The 20,449-nt window shown below is 42.4% G+C and overlaps 1 protein-coding gene across 1 annotated transcript; it reads left to right on the plus strand.

Moving 5' to 3' along the window:
• On the plus strand, window positions 1-14,530 carry LOC115529846 (actin-related protein 3). The gene is made up of 12 exons (XM_030338934.1): window positions 1-186; window positions 2,563-2,618; window positions 2,993-3,117; window positions 3,651-3,761; window positions 4,178-4,273; window positions 4,627-4,734; window positions 7,640-7,783; window positions 8,564-8,737; window positions 9,059-9,151; window positions 10,713-10,838; window positions 11,470-11,553; window positions 13,381-14,530. Exons 1-12 carry the CDS (start codon window positions 143-145, stop codon window positions 13,474-13,476), a joined length of 1,257 nt encoding a protein of 418 aa, XP_030194794.1. The 5' UTR covers window positions 1-142; the 3' UTR covers window positions 13,477-14,530.
• Window positions 14,531-20,449: the final 5,919 nt, after the last annotated feature.

The following is a 20,449-nucleotide window of genomic DNA, read 5'->3' on the forward strand; positions in this document are numbered from 1 at the left end:
CCATCTTGCCTCTCCCTGCTGCGGAGTGCGGAAGTAGAGGCTGTGGGTTCAGGGTTCCGCCTGTGGACGCTTTGCAAGATCCAGACACACAGACTGTTATCCATCAGAAACATTCACCCTCTGTAGTTATCACAGCCGAGACATGGCAGGACGGCTACCGGCGTGCGTGGTGGACTGCGGCACAGGGTAAGACGCTCCAGATAGGGTTTAATGTTTAGGGTTTAATAAGGAACAGAACCGGGTGTGTGTCTGTCACCGTGTGGCTTTACTAAGGCTCTCACTGTCACCGATAACTGGGTGTGTGTTTTTACATACAGCCGTGGATCTATTCAACTGTGTGGATGGCCTTTTGCCTCCATAATATCACAGTATTTTCCCCCAGTAGGGATAATTGCATGGAGGATGTACAATTGGACCTTTCTCCGACAGACCCAATCTGGCTTTATTGCGATCAAGGCATTTGCAACCGGTTTCATTCATTCGGATTGACGGTATTACATCCAATACGAGTAACACGCCATTTTCTCGCCATATTTTACACGTTTAATGTACAATGGCGCCTGAGAAATATGATTTTAGGCTTTAAAATTCATAAATCTGGCATAACCCTGTTATTCCGGGCATGCGCAGATCCACTTCCTCCACGGCCCACACTTCCTCATTTAGGCTCTTTAGTCCATATATGGTCTTATATCGGCATCACTGGAGGCTTTCTGATATCACTTCTCTAATTGATCGATTATGGATATTTGCCCAGGCTGGTAACCATCATAGAGATGCCATTGACAGCACTGACCTGGTTATTCAACATGCCGTACTAACGGCATTCCGACGTGTCCTCTTCCTTTTTATTCTCAATCTGGTCAATGCATACTAGTCGTGCATTCCTTTCTCATTTATGTGGCAATTTAATCAAAATAGTTTGGTGATCTGCAATGTTTATCGATTCAAACTATTTAAGGTAGCCTAGATTAGCTTAAAATAAATGGTCTACAAAACCTTGAAAGATTGATGGATGTAGCCTATTTCAACCGTTTCTCTTTCGACTAAAGATACATAATCATGGTAGTCATTTCATGTTATTGGTATATTTGCAGGGTAGAAAGGTTTTGCATTGCTTGCATATAGACCCAAAACTTCTTGCATTCCATACCCTGAAGTCAAGGTGTTTGGGGGTATTGGTGGGTTAGACTTGTTGAGACTTGTGTCCATAAGCATGATGGGACATCTCTGTGGAATGAAGCAGTACTGTTTTGGTCTCTCTCTCTCTCTTGCTCACTTGCATACAACACAAGGGCATTATTGCCTTAATACAGGATGGTTCCTATGAAGAAGTACTGTGTAGTGAGAGGAAGTGGCCTTCTGCACTAACCAAAAGTCGAATTACTACCTAAATGTTGACAAGTGTTACAAAACACACAGATCCGTTTTATAATATCTTTAAAACGTTGGTAAAGTTATTATCTTTGTCACTCTATCCCAAAAAATGCTCTCGGCCAATATAGGATGCTAATATGCACAGCAATACAATTTGAGTATCAGTTGATCCTGCTAATAGCATTCCAAAGTAATATCTTCAACATAAAAATCAAATGACAATGTCATTTTAGCCCCCCCAACATTTCTCTAGCTCTAAATAGAAAGGAGCTTCTGTTGTGACTAGGAAATATCTTATTATAGCTGACTTATCAGTCTAATGGCGACAGGAAGCTGGCCTATCGTGTCTCTCCAACATCGGGCTAGCATGTGCTGGTCACAACATGGAATATAGCAGTGAGAGGCTACATCTGGTGTCTGATGCTACTAAGGTATGCACACGTTTTGTCTGTTTGGCTTTGCCTAATGCAAGACCCCCCTTGTAGCATCATTCTGATCTAACAGAAAAGCCGAAACCTAATACATAGGGTCGGGACACAGTCCTTTGCCTTTAAACCTTTTTTCTTTGGTCCTAATGAATATCATGCACATGATTGATCCTGCGTTAGGTCTTTTTAAACTAACTAGAACTCAACATCACTAATGCGTAATACTAAAAGTGGACAGTGATGAGGTCAGGGTCTATTTTTAGGTTGATTAGGAAACGCAGAAGTGGTCCATGCTATGGGGAAATGCTAACAGCGTCTCCTATTTGCTGGTGTATCATGAATAGTCTTTTGATGGTCCTCCATTAGAACACAGTGGGGATGCTGCCCTTGGCCCTCAACCTGCCCTCAAAGACACTGATGGTATTGATGTCATCAATATCATTGAAGGCAATTCAGCAGGAAAATATATTCTTGCTTAAATCTGCTCTATTAGAGTATTATGTATTGCAGGATGGTAATGCACTATTAATGTGCTACAAATTATTTAGTTCGGTATCTTAATCTTGTATTTCCATCTGGCTGTATACATGTAGCCTACATTTCATCCCCTGATAATGTGTTTTGTGTACTGTATTGGTTAGGGTATTGGATTGGTTCACCAATGTCCATAAACTATCGTGTTGAACCCTAACATGCCTTACTCCCACACGCTCCTTCCTGATATCATTGTAACGTATTATCTCTGTTCTCCCTGCAGGTACACTAAGCTGGGTTATGCAGGAAACACAGAGCCCCAGTTCATTGTTCCTTCATGTGAGTTTATCATCCTTAGCTCATGCTATCTCAGCTCTCTGTTTAATCAACCCCAGATAACCAAGGTGCTATGCTTTGTATCAGTTCCATTTATCAAAGGCAGACATTGTTCACATGATTCCCATTGACCATAGGCCTTTAACATAGCATAGCTAGCGTATACAATCCTTACTTTGCTAAAGGAACATAACCAGTGTCCATTTTAAGGATGGATCCACAGACTGTTTGGGTAGGAACACGCATGATTTGGTCAGGGGAGTGTGGTGTTTTGCTTGTGAGTAATTAAAGTGGGGAGTTGGAATGCTAGGTGCCTATTTAGAAGAAATCTGCTCATAAGGTCCTTTTCCGCTTTGTTTCTCTCTCTCTTTATTCAGGTATTGCCATCAAAGAGTCGGCCAAAGTGGGCGACCAGGCACAGCGGAGGATGATGAAGGGTGTGGACGACTTGGACTTCTTCATTGGAGACGAGGCCATAGACAAGCCCACATACTCCACCAAGGTATCTTAAAGAAATGCATAGCTAGCCCGATAAAGAAAGATTAAATACAGATAATGGGCAGGGATGATCTATTTGTAGAAGTGTGTTTATCACAGTCGTCCTCCTCACCGTGCATGTTAGCTCTTCAATAAAATAACGATCACTAAGAACTGATTCAGCAATTTATTGATTAGACCATATTGTGTGACACCTCCTCACCCTAAGGGAAAGCTTCTTATTTAAGGAAAAAATGATACAGTTTTAGACTAAACAAAGCACAAATAGTGGTTGTTATGTTGAGAAATTAGTATAGGTGATTGGTAATAGGTTCCAAAATCATGACTGCATTCTAGTCTGTAGATCTACATTCAGTGTGAAAGGAAGTATGCAAGCTGATTGCCATTATTATGGTTTATGGGGCTGATTTATTCACTCAGGTATAGTGTTGGTGCAAAGTATTATTGACATAAAGAAGATGATGGCAGCTTAAACTGATGGATGTTTCAATGTGAGCACTCTGATTGGCTAAAGCTCCTCTGCCTTCCCTACCACAGTGGCCCATCCGTCACGGTATTGTCGAGGACTGGGACCTGATGGAGCGCTTCATGGAGCAGGTCATCTTCAAATACCTCAGGGCGGAGCCAGAGGACCACTACTTCCTGCTGGTCAGTCTTCTGGAGAGCCAGAAGCTAGGCTACACGTTGACAAAACATTTAAACCTTGGGTTTGCAGTGCGGGGTTAGTGTTTGACCGAACACTGCTCCAAGCAGTATAAGCATCTTGGAGTAATGGTGCAAGCATGGAACTAGGACACACTGACACTTCTCAAGAAGGATGGCTAATGGAACGGGGGCAGTACTATTGGTCAAATGGAACGGGGGCAGTACCATTGGTCATCTAATCCTGAGGAATAGACAGTAGGAATTGGAAGAATTATTTCATAATGTATTGTTAAGGAAACCATTCAAGTTTTGGCCCCTTTTATTTTAATTATAACATGTAAGCTGTAAAATATTGTTTAAAGACTAGTCTGAAAATATTGTTGAATGTGCGTATTTGTTTCTTAAAATGTTGTCTACAGACTGAACCTCCGCTGAACACACCGGAGAACCGAGAGTACACGGCTGAGATCATGTTTGAGTCCTTCAACGTGCCCGGCCTCTACATCGCCGTGCAGGTCTGTGTTTACACATCAGCACAGTAGAGGCTGTGTTTGTGATAAATGTACTTTAATCAATGACTGCCCAACTGACATTAATAAAGTACATTTTTATCTTCAAGTTGCGGTCTAAATACTCATGCTGGAGCTTATACCACATGCTCATCATATCCTGTTCTGTCTAATCTTATATAATAGGATACAAAAGGAGGCGTGTAGCAATCGCCTTTTTATACAGCTAGAGCTGTAGAAACGTGGTGCTTGTCACGTAACCTCTTCATCTCAATCTATGTTTGATACTAAATTGTAAGAATAGAGTGACACCTCTGTGTAAAGTCATCACATATAAAGTCAGATTCTCCCCCCCCCAGGCTGTGCTTGCCCTAGCCGCCTCCTGGACCTCCAGGCAGGTGGGAGAGAGGACCCTCACCGGCACCGTCATTGACAGTGGGGACGGAGTCACCCACGTTATCCCAGTGGTGAGTTAACCAGTGTTGACTAGTGCTATGTCATCCCAGTGGTGAGGTAACCTGTGTTAACTATTACTTAGTTAACTACCTTCCCCCTCATCATCCCAGTGGTGAGTTAACCAGTGTTAACTACTGCTTTGTTAACTACATTCTCCCATGTCACCCAGTGGTGAGTTAACCAGTGTGAGCTAGTGCTTAGTTAACTATATTCCCCCACGTCACCCAGTGGTGAGTTAACCAGTGTGAACTAGTGCTTAGTTAACTACATTCCCCCACCTCATCCCAGTGGTGAGTTAACCAGTGTTTTCTAGTGGTGAGATCAAGTTTAAGCTTACTCTATTTGTTCTTTTGGGTAATTTGTCTTGGACTTGATAACTAGAGTGGTTTACTAGTCACCCTCTTCCTCCCAGTAGTGAGTTAGCCAATGTTAACTAGTCAGCCTCGTCCTCCCAATCGTGAGTTAGCCAATGTTAACTAGTAACCCACGTCCTCCCTGTCGTGAGTTAGCCAATGTTAACTGGTCACCCAATTCCTCCAAGTGGTGAGTTAGCCAATGTTAACTAGTCACCCAAGTCCTCCCAGTGGTGAGTTAGCCAATGTTAACTAGTCACTCCGTCCAGTCCCTTTCCCTGAAAATCATGGAAAAGTTTGAATATTTACGTCATTGTTCGGGGGTTTGAAACAATGACGTTTCAAACGTCATTGTTTCAAACGTCTTTTATAGAGACCCGAATCTGCCTCTATTTTCAGAGACCGATTCTGAAAATAGTGGTTAGTAAACTAAAGTCACTCAGGTCATCCAAGTAATGAGTTTATTTGTTTTTAGTTAGTTAGTGATTTATCCACGTAATCCCAGTGGTGTGTTTAAGAAGCAGTTGGAAGTATTCCTTGCTATCTGTTAATCCAATGTTCTTCCCAAAAACTACATTCAACGTGTTTATTATGACTGTGGAGTAGGCTGTCAAAATGTTTTCAAACCACAGAACAACCAAAGAACAACCAATCAGGACTTGTTTGTACCATTAAAGATAATTCTGTACAATATCAGATTCCTGGTTGCCCCTTTCGGTCTCACCGGCGTTACGGTGGTTGGATGTACCTTACATGTCATTTTACACTCCGTCATTTTGCTTTTATCTTTTTTATTTTTTAAGCCTACTTAAGGCCTTATATTTTTAGAAACAATTTATTTAGCAGCTATTTCAATGTTTGAACCAAGGCTAAAACAATGCTCTGATACTGTGCAGGCCACATACTGTGTATCTTCAGATACTTTTAAGCCACACTAAGCTCTTCTTTAACAGTGTCTAACTCGGTTACTGCTCCTTTTAACTAGCATTACCTATGTTTAATAACTATGAGTTAACTAGTTTGATTCATGTCATCCATATTAAGTGTTGCGTCAACATCATTGCTGTGGTGACCAATACTACCAGCACGCTTGGTTTCCTGACGTTGTTAGCATTAGTCATGCATTTCAGGTACTTGTAAAACAAATATCTGTGGGGAGCTTTGAGGGCACTCAATTGAATTTTAGGACAGAGAGAGATAATGCTAAGATTTCCTCTTGGTAATTCAGCTAGAGTCTAGGTTAAGAAGAACTTGCACCACTGCTTTTTTACCCAAGCATTTATAAAAATAATTATATCAAAATAAAGTGTTCATCGTAGTTTCTTCTTTTCTTTTGTTGATTAGTTTTGTATATGTGTCTATCAGCATGTTTTGTGTATGAAAAATCACGTTTGATACCCAAACTGAAAAACATGAAGCTGTTATTATCCTCAACCAAGCTAAACACTGCACTGTTACCACAGCCTGTGGTATCAGCGACAGAAGGGGAAAATCCCCCACTGGACCAAGTTAGAAACCTGGTCTGGCCGAGTCAGCAGGCCTGAGCCCTTCCACTGAACTCACAGAGGCTCAACACAACACTGAGGGGAGCTGCTCTAGACCTCCACACCACACGTATAGACTGAACAACAGAATACTGAGGGGAGCTGCTCTAGACCTCCACACCACACGTATAGACTGAACAACACAACACTGAGGGGAGCTGTTCTAGACCTCCACACCACACGTTTAGACTGAACAACAACACTGAGGGGAGCTGCTCTAGACCTCCTCACCACACGTATAGACTGAACAACAGAACACTGAGGGGAGCTGCTCTAGACCTCCACACCACACGTATAGACTGAACAACACAACACTGAGGGGAGCTGCTATAGACCTCCACACCACACGTATAGACTGAACAACAGAACAGTGAGGGGAGCTGCTCTAGACCTCCACACCACACGTATAGACTGAACAACACAACACTGAGGGGAGCTGCTATAGACCTCCACACCACACGTATAGACTGAACAACACAACACTGAGGGGAGCTGCTCTAGACCTCCACACCACACGTATAGACTGAACAACACAACACTGAGGGGAGCTGCTCTAGACCTCCTCACCAGACGTTTAGACTGAACAACACGACACTGAGGGGAGCTGCTCTAGACCTCCACACCACACGTATAGACTGAGCAACACAACACTGAGGGGAGCTGCTATAGACCTCCACACCACACATTTAGACTGAACAACAACACTGAGGGGAGCTGCTATAGACCTCCACACCACACGTATAGACTGAACAACACAGCACTGAGGGGTCGGGGAGGTGCTATAGGCCTCCCTCCACACGTACAGACTCTGAACAACACAAAACTGAGGGGAGCTACTATACACCTCCACACCACACATATAGACTCTGAACACTCAGCCCAGACTCCTTGCATTGGGACCTGTCTTCTGTTGCCATTCCTGCGGTTTGCACACAGCCTGAAATTCTCTGTCTCCCACCCCCCATTTCTTATTTGCTTGACTTTATTTCTCACTACTCTATCTCATTCCCCCCATCTAGGCGGAGGGCTATGTCATTGGCAGCTGTATAAAGCACATTCCCATCGCAGGACGTGACATCACCTACTTCACCCAGCAGCTCCTGAGGGAGCGGGAGGTGGGCATCCCCCCCGAGCAGTCACTGGAGACCGCCAAAGCTGTCAAGGTAGCTCACAAACGCATACGAACTACATTTCCCATCAGCTAATCCCCCTGATTGGCCTTTCCCGGTAGCTGGGGCCCCGGTTACGGAGGGCCCCTGCGGGAGCAGTGGGACGGGGTCACTTGATGTCGTTTCTCGGCCGACGGGCCCTCAAGTGACCCAGACTGACATCCAATCCCCACCATCATTTAACACACAACCATACCCTACTGGAATGTTTCTAGATATCGCTCTAGCTACAAATAGTCCAAAGATGAAAGTTGGATAGATAGATAGGTTGATGGAGAGTAATGATTTGTTCTCAAAGATTGAATAAATGTTCACAATATAGGGGTGCACTTTTAAACACGGTAGAGATTAGAAACAGCACTCAAGATGTTACCAAATCATATAAGACTGGGGAGTCTGATTGATGAGTGAGGGTTTTTTAAGAGCATGTTTGTATTTGCGGCTGGTGGCATATTGTAAACTCCCAAAAACAAAACGACGGTCGTTTAAAAATGGACTGGTCTTTTTTTGACTGGCGATATCCACACAGCTTCCCTCCATGTATATTTGTTTCCCTTCAGCCTTAAACACTTTGACATCAAATTCCCTACGGTACATATTAACCTGACAAACACCCGTGTTTTTCAAGATACATGACACACACATCTTATTAACCTGCTCCCTAATAACTTGTTCTTGAATTCAATGTATGTTGATAAAAGTGTCTGCTGAACAGCTAACTATCAGTAGCATTAATTAGGATTTAATCACTCTTTTCTTTCTTCCTCCTCTCAGGAGCGCTACAGCTACGTGTGTCCAGACCTGGTGAAAGAGTTCAACAAGTACGACACGGACGGCTCTAAGTGGATCAAGCAGTACACGGGCATCAACGCCATCAGCAAGAAGGAGTTCACCATCGACGTGGGCTACGAGCGCTTCCTGGGGCCCGAGATCTTCTTCCACCCTGAGGTGCGTGGACCCGTCTGGCCAGCAGGAGGCGATGAGGACCCTTTCTTAATGCTCTTTCTTCATTAAAATTTTTTTATATTGGGACAGTTGGAAGAAATATACAGCTTTTCGACAGGCCGTCATGGTACCTAATTGGGTTATTAAATAACACATTATTGACGACAATATACAGGCCTATAGTCTACAGAGACTTGATAACGCGCATCTCTGGTTAATTGATGATGGGATTTTTTCACTATAATATAATTGTAATGCTTGGATTAAATTGCCATAGGGATCCGTCTCTATTGCGTGTTAACCAATGAATGCTCTATCTTCCAGTTCGCGAACCCTGACTTCACCCAGCCCATCTCTGAGGTGGTGGACGAGGTCATCCAGAACTGCCCCATAGACGTGCGACGCCCTCTCTACAAGGCAAGAAAACACTTCTATAACCTCCTCCTCATCCTGGGTCTAACATTGTGTCTAGTGGAAGGCAACAGGGTCATATGTTCGGTGTCATGAAGGGTTTCCCTCCGTCTTTGGCCTCATCTTTGGATGAATAAATGAATGGGCCGAAGATAAGCAGATTGTTTTAGTTGGACGAATACAAATTCTGTTGAGACTGTCTGTATTGGGTTTGATGCGTTTTTGTATGTACAACCCTCTGCCTTGGGGTATTGGGTTAATTTCCCAGTCAACCTTCCCAGTCAAACATAAATATAAAGCTGCAAAAAAAGCCCCCCCACTAGCACTCTCTAGGTCCAAAGTGTCTTTAGATCTAGGGCAATATTTTGATTCTATGGCCATTTTTTCAGAGTCCAACTCTTTGATTAATCCCTGGGATAACTTCCCTGTCACAATTGCTTCAACAGGAAATAAAATGTATATAAATTTAGAATGTAAATAGAATAAGTAAAACAAAAAATACAGTAACAGCAATAAAATTAATATCTTTGCAATGAAGAAACGTACTAGCTACATAGTAAAACCTTTGCAATGTAGGAACATATGTATATGAACCTCACTACATATCATTGTGCATTCAAATATAAAATATATTTAACTTGACAACAAGTTACTACAAATAAAAAGATACCTACACAATTTAAAGGTCCCATGGCATGCTAATTTATGGATGCTTATATATAGGTTTTAGTGGGCACTTAATACAGTATTTGAAGACGTTCAAGAAATTCAGCCTTGGTGCAGAGTTATAGCCAATACGAGCCAGTCCCACAATGAGCTTTCCACAAACGTGCCGTTTTTTTAGAGGCGTCAAGGTGGAGGGTGGGGACGTGGCCCTGAGCAACAATCCCTTCCTCCTCCATATCGCGGTTCATGTACTTAAGGGAGTCAAAGCCAAAGTTTCTTTCCCCGAATTCCTTCTCAACCATGGCTGAGATAACCCCCACTACGAGTCTCGTTGTGGAACTACCAGAGACACATAACACGTCAGAGAACCCGACGTGTTATGTGCCATAACACCAACAGCTTAACGGTTATCCAAATAACAAAAAAGTGTAAATCACTTGTGTTACAGTGAGGGTATTCTCTCTCTCTCTCTCTCTCTCTCTCTCACTCACACACACACACACACACACATTTGGCGCTCGCACGGTCGTAGCTCATTGTCTCATTGGCGGGCCAAATTCTCTGGGCGGGCAAGGCAGACAAAGGGGAGGTAACTTGGCCCCTTATGACGACATATGGGGCCAAATTCGAAATCAGAGCGTCCGAGCTTACATTTTTCAAAGGCGGGGCAGGATACCTAGTGCTCGTTTACACCTGACGCCATTTCTAGCTACTGGGGGACTAGAGGCAGGCTAGGGGAACTCATTTTAATGTTAGAAAACCTCATAAAGTGAAAGAGTGATTTTCAAGCCATGGGACCTTTTTAAAAGGTTTTTCATTTTTTTCCTTTCACACTGTTTCAGGAGAGTAGCTCTGAAAGAGGCAGTCTTCGATTTTGAACTTCCTGTTTGTGTGGTCACAGAACATCGTCCTGTCCGGGGGCTCCACCATGTTCCGGGACTTTGGCCGGCGGATGCAGCGAGACCTGAAGAGGACGGTGGACGCGCGCCTCAAAATGAGCGAGGAGCTCAGCGGCGGCAAGCTGAAGGTAAGGGCTACGTCAGTATAGTGCAGACCTGGGCAGCCGTCCACCTGGTCACAGGCTGAAGGTAAGGGCTACGTCAGTATAGTGCAGACCTGGGCAGCCGTCCACCTGGTCAAAGGCTGAAGGTAAGGGCTACGTTAGCATAGTGCGGAGTGAGGCAGCCGTCCACCTCGTCACAAACCCACCATCCAATGAGGTCCCCCGTTTGTGTGGAGTTGTTCCTACCTTTTTCAGTAGATGTTGCAAATAGTGGGCATGCTCATATCCTGTTTACATGACCAGCACTTGTCCCATATTAATAATTACAATGAATACTGTTATGTTCAATATATATTGTTAAGAAGAAGATAAAGATTATGTATCTTATAGTTTTGCAGCTCTTCCTATTATGTATAATGCAGGTAAAGACTGGCTTATTGATTTGATTGCAGTAGTTTGTTTCTAATGGATTCATATTGACAGAATTCCTGAAGGACTTTTCACTTAAATGTAGACACACACGTCTACATAACACAAGTTGTATTCATGTGCTTTGTTTATTTCGATTTTCTGCTCTGTTTGAGTTTCCTTAGTCGCAGCTGGTCAATTTCCCAAAGCTTACCTCATCTCACTCTTCCTGTTCTGTGTTCCACAGCCCAAACCAATCGATGTCCAGGTCATCACTCATCATATGCAGAGATACGCTGTGTGGTTCGGTGGATCAATGTTAGCATCAACGGTTAGTTTAGCTTATGTATAATACCCACTGCAATTCAGTTATGCTTCATGTATTCACCGCTCTAGTATTGTTTTGCTTTGAAAAGACTACAGGCAGTAGTTGTTTAACTGTGCTCATTGTTCAACTGTTTTACATGTCCCTTTTTCGTAGGACAAACACGGGTGTTTGTCAAATTATTATGTACCGTAGGGATTGTGATGTCTTAATGTTGGAAACTGTATTCCTCCTTGTAAGCCCAAATCAATGTCCGGCTGTATCATTCAGACTCCTCAGAAAGTCCTTTCATGTGCATACTGCCTGTAATGTTGCAGGCGGACACAACTGCTGCAGAATCAATATTTTTACGCCTCTCGTCTGCTTTCATTTGCGGGATTTCTGTTTTGCGAAAAGGAACCATTAATTTTATTCAAACCAAGATCGATTTCTCTCGCCAGCGAATATAGCCATTTAACCAATCACAATCCTGTATCGTTATCACGGTCACCATGGCCACTGTACGTTGTAGGACATGGCGGAGCTAACAGCCTTATTTCGTTCCTCAACACGGTGTTCTTACTGCTTCTGTAGTGGTAAACTAAGATCATAGACCTATAATCATGTGTTAACTTTCTATGCAAGCGTAATAGCCTATTTTAGTTACTGAATAGGGTAACTTACGTCTCCAAACACAAAACACAGTTATAATAAACTCCCTCATCCGCCAACAGCCATTCACTACACTTATTTAACATCGGGATTAAAAAGTACAACTCCAGTGAAATGTAATGTTGAGTATTAAATCTGCACGATTATTATAGGAATATTCTGCATATTCGCACCCCAGCTGATGTAAATAGTTTGTGCGTGTCCTTAAATAGTTAGTATAAGTCTATAGTATAGACTTTATTGTTTGTTAATGTATGTTTTGGAGAACAGTGTTGAGATATTTGGTGGTCCGTCTCAGCCTTTTCTCTTTCCAGAGGCCATGTTTCGCTATCTTACCTACATAGTCTGACCAGAGCCATTTCTCTCTAAAGCCGTTAAAGGGACTCCGTTAGCAATGGCACTCTATTAAATAAGTTAAAAAGAACCTTCTCTTATTATTATTAATTTTTATTTATTGTTTTGGGTGTGGATGTGGTGCTCGTTGGCGTCTCTGCCAGGTCTGTACATTATAGGGAAACACTCTACGGTTCTACCTTCAGTTCCCAAATATGCATAGACATTTGGGTAATGACACACAGATTGAGAAGAATGTTCTTCTGCACTGTGTACGTTCCATATACTGGTGAACAATGTCCAAGCCTTTAGTCTACTACCCTTGCACAGATACATAAAAGTTCAGCCGTAGTTAGTTCTATGGGCGACAGCTGTGTTGGTGCTACGATAAGCCTCTGTAGGAAGGGTCTATTGTCTGGAAGCGTCAGCGTGTACCTTCAGCTTTGAATTATTTTCATTGCCACGGCATCATTTATTTTCTACGACACTACAACATTGATCAGAAGAAACAAGCAGTTCATCTGACATCTACAACTGTGCACACAAGACATGTATCGTCAAGCATTTAGGCCAGGACCGAAATGAGGGAGGACAGATGTGTTCTGTTCCGTGACCATTTGTGAAATCATCAAGGATTTGTCCATTTGTGAAATTGAAAGTATGGATGTCCCATATGTGCTTGTCAATGTTGTCCGTGTTTCTAACCCAATACCAGCCCAGACTGTCACGGTGTCACAAACCGAAAAACATGTGTGTTCTGCAGGAAAGTTTGAGGTGAGAAGCCTAGCCACTCATCCTATGCTCTCCTTCTCTATGCCTCTCTCTCTCCCTCCCTCTCTCTCCCTTTAGCCCGAGTTCTACCAGGTCTGCCACACCAAGAAGGACTACGAGGAGATCGGGCCAAGTATCTGTCGCCACAACCCTGTGTTCGGAGTCATGTCCTAACTGTGCTCCTCGAGAGACTTAGCGATCCTTGGGCTGGGTGGAGAGGGTGGGACTGTGGGCGTGGCTGTTTGCGGAGCTATGGCGGCTAAGGAAGGGGATTGGATTGGGCGGGTTGGGTCATGGTGTGACAGACAGGCTTGATAGGTCAGGGAGGGTGGTGTGTTTGCGCATTTTGTATTATTATTTTGTTTTCATTGCTTGTTCTGTTCTGGATGAAAATAAATAAATAGAAAGGGGCCAATCCAGATTATTAAAAGGAAAGTGAACCTATACCATATTAAAAAATATGTATTGTGAATGTTTTGGTTTCTGAAAAAATTAGGGATAAAGTGTGTTCTGTCACAGGGAGTTGGGAGTGAGGATGAGGATGATGAGGAGGTTTGGAGAGAGGGTCAGGACAACTTGAATGGAAACACCATGATGCTGGAACATATTATTTATGGTTGTGGATTCTCTGGTACGTCCAGCGACTCACCATCATGGTACCCTTAACTAATTTGGAACATGTTCTTTTATTTTTTCCTCAGCCTTGCTTCTTTTTTTTTTCTTCCTCTGCTTCAAATGCACTTCTCTCTGCATATCATTAAAAGAGCTTGTTTATATTTAATACAAAGCTTTGTATGAGTTACAAGAACTTTATAAAGATTTTTTTTATATGTAAAAACTCAATGGGAAAGCAAGTGCATACTCTGATTCATACAGGTATCCGCAAGTGACTGTTTTAAACCACAATGCTACCTTGATACACCAGTATTGGAAACATTGCGATTGATAGTTTCTCCTATAATTCCCATAATGCACCATTGCTGATCTTTACTTAAAATTATTCTTATTCCTTCACAACTGCTTATAATATATGCATTAGAGCGCAGTTAAAGAAAATAGACGGAGACCTCCGTTATCGTGATGTGAGAAGGAAAGGCAGTGATTGTTGGACCAGTGTTGTTGGACCAGACTAGATCTTTTTTTTTTTTTACAATTAAACACCAAATTAAAAAAATAGGGTTTTGTGTATTTAATGCCTTGCTCCAATAAAGGCTTACATTTGTTTCTACATCTTGTTAACGTCTCCTTTGGCTTTTAAAGTTCCTGTGCTGGCAAGGACTTGTACATTGTAACATCGTACTGACCATCTCCATTCCGAAAGTAGAGGGGTATAATAATGTCAATGGTCTATTGTTTAGCAATTATTTGTGATTATGGGATTACATTTTTGTCTTTGAATCTGCCACAGTGTTTATCATGCAAGATCTGGCAAAAACAAAGTATTGATTAGCCTAGGATACGGTATATTAACCCTTATTTAGGATTTGACATTACTTATACTCTCTAGACTCAAAATGGCGGAGGATTGCGAATAAAATATCCCATGATTCATTCTGATGTAAAAGACCTTTAAATGCCCCGGGCCGATGTTTTACCAACTCAAAATATGAAATTGTCAAACTTAACATAATTGCTGCAAAAGTCTTGGGAACAAGTAGGCCGCAGACGATGACAATCAAGAGACGATGGAGAAAAAGCGCTTCACTGCCAGCCTCCATGCAGTATAAAGAGGGGTCAAATAAAGTCACCCAGGTATCATGCTAATTGGTGCTCATGCTGACGAAAAAATCGATTTAATCGTGTCTCAGAGCACGATTGTCAGAACAAAATGTAAACCCATGCATTTTGTACGGAAGCGTTTCTGAGGCTTTTTTGTGCTACACAGAACAACATTTAAACAGTAGCGGCGCCAAAGAGTTATGAGCTACGTGGGGCTAGATTTGTTTAGCCTCATGATATAGCAAACCGCCAGGGTCGGGTTGCAGCTAGTGATGGGCAAATGAAGCTTTTATGAAGCATCGAACCAGTTGAGCCAAATGTTTCGAAAATGGGTTCATTACTCGAAGCTTCAGTGACAGTGACCTCTGCTGGCGAAGTTCGAGGCTGCAGTGGATTCAACCTATCCCTGCTTTGAAAACGATTTGACGCACAAAGACACAAAACCAAATACTTAATAGCATGATCTTTTCACGAATAAAGATTGATCTAAATACAGATGTCTAAATTGTTCTTAAAGGGATATGACTAGCCTTCTGTCCACATAGGCTAACTGATGTAGGCTAGGATATAATTGAAACAGCATATAAAAACTTTCCACCCAGGAATGGGATTCGAACCCAGGTCCTCCACTCCACAGTCAGTGTGTTATCCCCTAGTCTACTCTAATCGATACCTTACGTTGATCTATTACATAGATATTGTACTATGCACAACTCCCGTAAACGATTGAAGCATCGATTGTGTTTTCTTTTTTCATTAAATAATTAGGCGGTGACCAGCTGGCTTCGGAAAAGGTTGGTTGGGTGTGCTTGAGTAACTCTAGGGGGTGATTATGTGGGATGGGGTTAGACACTCAAAGATTTGTATTGAGGTAGGCTGCCTTATGGATTGAGTCGGTTTCTTTTTTTTTGCTCAAAGCTTCTCCACCGAGCCGCGGACCAGTCAAGTGATTCATTCAGGCAACGAACCAGTTGCTGCTTCGGACGTCACATGTCACGTGTTTTTTTTTGCTCTGAAGCAAGCTTCGAAGCAGTGCTTCTTGGGAGTTGGTTTGAAGCCTCCTTTACAGGCCCCCAGGATAGGCATATACTTCCGCAATCCACCCGTGCTCAGAGGCCAAACCTGGTATTGCAGCTGTTTTAGCTGGGAGTGGACGGGGGTCCGTCATTTCATGTGGCCCAGAAGTAGATATCGCCGTCCACTCCAATACAAGTGGGGAACAGGATTGTGTCTCCGCAAAAAATGTCTGGATATCAATCAAAGGCTCATAATTATCTTTCTACCCTGTTCTAAAAAAATGTAAGTTTTTTCTTTTCAAAACGCCTCCTCAAGCGTTTTATTAGCAGTTGATGTTGGGTGGGCAGCTGAAAGGAGCCGTACTGAAACAAACGGCTCCTTGCTATGGACCTATTTTGAAGTGCACGCAGAGAATGTCTAATATGAGGAGAACTGGCACTCGCGGGTTAGTTCCGGTTTTCTGGACTGGTTGCAGTAATAATCTTTGACCACGCGGGGCGCTCGTAGGCGAGTCCAGAATGAATGGGAGCCAACGGGGTTTTATCCTCAGAATCCACTTTTCTCACGATGTAATTTTTTGTCAAGTAATTTTAAAGTTGCTATCAAAGGGTGGGGCTAAGATAATAAACTCAGCTGAATATTGCATTTTTTAAGGTCACGTATCTGTTCTAAAAAGGCGTTAAAAACATGCGATGACGTCACACACTGTAATACTGTCAGAGGTACTGCTTTACGGCAGTTTCTAAAGCACTTCCCTTGTCCCGCAACGATAACACCAGCTGTTGGAGGTAAGGCTTTTTTTTTGCCCTAGTTACAGAGTTTTAGTGAGCTAATGTAAAAAAAAGAAATGCGCGAATGTTTTACATATGTATGTAACTTACAGAGAGTGTTTTTTCTAATCCTAACTAGTGCCGATGATAAAGCTTTTTTTTTTTGTAACGATTATGAGCCATTTCTTTCTCCTAAAATAGAAACCTGGATTAGAATCATAATTTTAAGACTGCATCAATTTAGTTTACATCAGTAAACAATCTGCTAGAGAGCAGTGTTCTGTTGTTCTCCTCATGCCTCTTCCTTTCTTGATCTCTACAGTCGGACCTTGATGCTGTGACAACGGACAAGTCTTCTTCCTCTGTCCTTTTCCCCTGCCTCTGTTCAGTATGTTCAGTGTTATATCATTTCTCTTTTTTTTTTATTAGTTACTGTTCTTATTGTGTTCTTGTTAGTGTGATGTTTGAATAAACTTGCCTGTTGCAATGTTGGTATAATGTTTGTATAATTACTGTTATACAACTGTTACTGTTTCAATGTGACCCAGACCATATTTCTCATTTAACAAACATGTGTAGCTTATAATGTGTTGCATGGCAGAGCAATTACGGTATATTCAATGGCTTAAAAAAAAACCATCTGTAAAGATCAGTGAATGCATAGAAATCAATGACAAGTGGTGTAGATGGTTTTCCCTCTGTGCAAGGTCATTAGCCCAAGTCCTACAAAAAAATAACGACTGTAATAGCAGATGTTGAAGTTGTTAAATCGTTAACTAACCATTTGTATGGAACAATCGGTTAAGGTAAGTTAAGTGCTTGAGTCTCGACACTTTAGACAATGTCTAGCGCGCAACTTGAATAAGCCAGGTGAAGCCTCAGGTAGCTAGGACCATTCATACAGGAGCAAGCAAGAACGTTACCTTTTTCTGTCCTTGGTAGGCCTAAACGAAAAGACGGACAATCCGTTTCCACTGTAAGTGCAGTTTATCATTGCACATTTACGAGGCATTTCTTTTTTAAACTATCTTTATTTTCGAAAAATAGACAATGACAGATTAAATGATATTGAGCGGGATATTGACTGTATTATTTAAAGGTTGTATAGGTGATTTGCTTTTTTGGCCATTTTTGCAAAATTACTTGAAATCCTTATCATAACCCGCTTACAGCCACTGAGTTAGAAGTACTGACATGAAAATTAAACAAGTCAATCATCTGTGGAACGGGCAGGGCTCGAAAAACTCCAGCCAATCATTTCCATTGCCACCGAGTTGCATTGGACAGTAAGTACGTCAATCAAACGGTCGTACTGCACTCCCCCTCCCCCGCGCCCCGCTAGTTAACTAGTTAATCCACATTTGGACCTAGCAGTAGAAGACAATTTCCATGGCAGACAAGACGCCACCATCCCCACCACCACCACCAGCAAAGAGAAGGAAAACTCTTTTTCAGAGAGTAATTGATAATAAAAACGCTGAAAGAGAAAAACTGAAATCAAGAATAATCCTAGGCGCTGCTTTCGAACGTTGGCGGCAACTGAAGGACGAGAAGGGTCTAAAAACCGATGCTTGTGTGGCGGTTGACCTAGTTTCAAAGTTTATACCGTTTATACTCGGTAATACCGGTGTGGAGACGAGTGTATTACTCGGTGTGAAAATGTCCACACCGCGGCAACCCTAGTGAAAACCAGGACTTCCAATACAATTATATGAAACAAACATACATTTTCTAAAAATAGTAATGATTTATGTGACCGTTTAATGTTTATAACATCTGGTCCAACCATTGCAGCGAGAACGTATTCTCAGCAGGGGGTGCTGGGAAAAAAAAAAACTCTGCACTAGACTCGCAACTCGTTACATTGATAAAAAAAAGATGTATAGCAGCGCAGCTCAATTACACCAGTGCATGCGCGGACAGTTGAAAATCGATCGTTCACATCCAGCTGCTCACAGAACAAGTTTAGCGCACCACCGCTACCCTCACACTTTTTCATATAACCTTTTTTCAGCACTAGGTCATATGAGCATTAAATAAATGCTGCGTCTCAAAATGCCTTGGACAGCAGCGAGGATGACTCGCTTTGCCACGGGCCGAAACAGTTCGGAGCGACCACAGCCAGAGCGAACACAGCGGGGCAGAGGAGTGTCAGGGATAGTCTTTGGTGTACACATCAGTACGGCCTATTTGCACTACTGTTTAGTGGCAATGCAGTGTTTTATTCGATGCCTTTTTATTTTCGTATATTATTTCAATGAATACAATTTATTTATTCATAAAAAACGGATCTGGTCTTCAAATCTTTTTTCCAAATATAGGTCGTCTTACAATGGGGTTTGTGTTTATATTCGGACCAATACGGTACAGCGGGCGCTCACATGACGTTAAGCATTTCCTGGTGCATAATGTGACGCTTCAGAACCTAAAATCCCGTTTCTCCCCGTTGACACGACAACACATAACCGGCGTTTTCAGAAATCTCCACTTTGGCCGGAGTTTTTAGAAATTATCGTTTTCTGTGATAAGACAGGGCCTCGGACAGGGGGTGTTGCAGCACCCCCAGCACTCCTACTTCCCGCGGTACTGGGTGCAACTTACAGCTGAATGTAGTGCCATGTTGTTAAACGAAAACCTACGCTAGCCTGGCTCGCTCTCGCGCATCTCTGTTCGCGCTCGTGCATGATTGCGCGTCCAGGTACTTGGAATGGGTGGAGTCAGAGTCAGCGTTGAAGGAGAGGGGGTAGGACCATTTGAGTTGTGTATTTTCAAAATCTGCTGGCGTTTCGCAAATCACCTACCCAACCTTTAAGGTGGTCATACCGTACCTACCATGTATATAACACATTGAACATTGAACACAAGAAATGGAAGAAATTCCATTTATGCCCATGTACTTTCACCATACATACTATCTAAAAAATAAAAGGACCTGCAGGAAAATATAAATACAGTACTCAAAAATTGAGTTAACACGTTTCTGATTGCTCTTCAGCTTCAGATGCCGTAAGAGGGGTCTCTGGTCGTAATCAGTCGCAAGTCCGTCCCTGACCAATCAGCATTCATTAGCAGAATGCTAGCGTATATGGCCAACAACGGCCCAAACTGTAAGAAATCGAAAGGACATAAGTACTCACCCATTTGACTTTTGAACCATAATCTATATTGAACTTGCGGAATCTACAATAAAATTTGCGATATTTCAACGACAAGCAGGTGAAAGAGGCATAATTAGCCGTTTAGCCCCATAGACTCCCATTCAATCTGGACTCGCCCGCGATCACCCCCAGTGGATGTCTCATGGAACTACAACCAAAATCGGTACAATGGGGCGTATAGGGAGTGCCCAGGCTCTTCGTAGACGGGCTCTGGTGCACGGCTCCATTAACTTCCGAATTAAATTAAATTCCGAATTAACTTCCATTAACTCCATTAACTTCCAAAGTCTGAGATTTGTCCTTTTACTTAACATGAATGGCGTTGAACACGGATATATAACACACATCATTGAAATAGCTGTAACAGGCACGGACGTATTGATTACGTATTGATTTTTGTTAGTTTGTTTTATTTTGTTTATTTTGTTTCGTTAGTTTGGTTTTTTCTTTGAATTTATTTGTATGATTTAAAGTATGATTTGC

The sequence above is a fragment of the Gadus morhua genome, chromosome 17 (genome assembly GCF_902167405.1).
Source record: "Gadus morhua chromosome 17, gadMor3.0, whole genome shotgun sequence".
In the NCBI taxonomy this organism is placed as follows: Eukaryota; Metazoa; Chordata; class Actinopteri; order Gadiformes; family Gadidae; genus Gadus; species Gadus morhua.

Coding starts and splice junctions, on each gene's coding strand:
- LOC115529846 (XM_030338934.1), top strand. CDS start 143: ATGGCAGGACGGCTACCGGCGTGCGTGGTGGACTGCGGCACAGG. Junction 187..2,562: donor GTGGTGGACTGCGGCACAGG/GTAAGACGCTCC, acceptor TTCTCCCTGCAG/GTACACTAAGCTGGGTTATG. Junction 4,735..7,639: donor TCACCCACGTTATCCCAGTG/GTGAGTTAACCA, acceptor CCCCCCATCTAG/GCGGAGGGCTATGTCATTGG.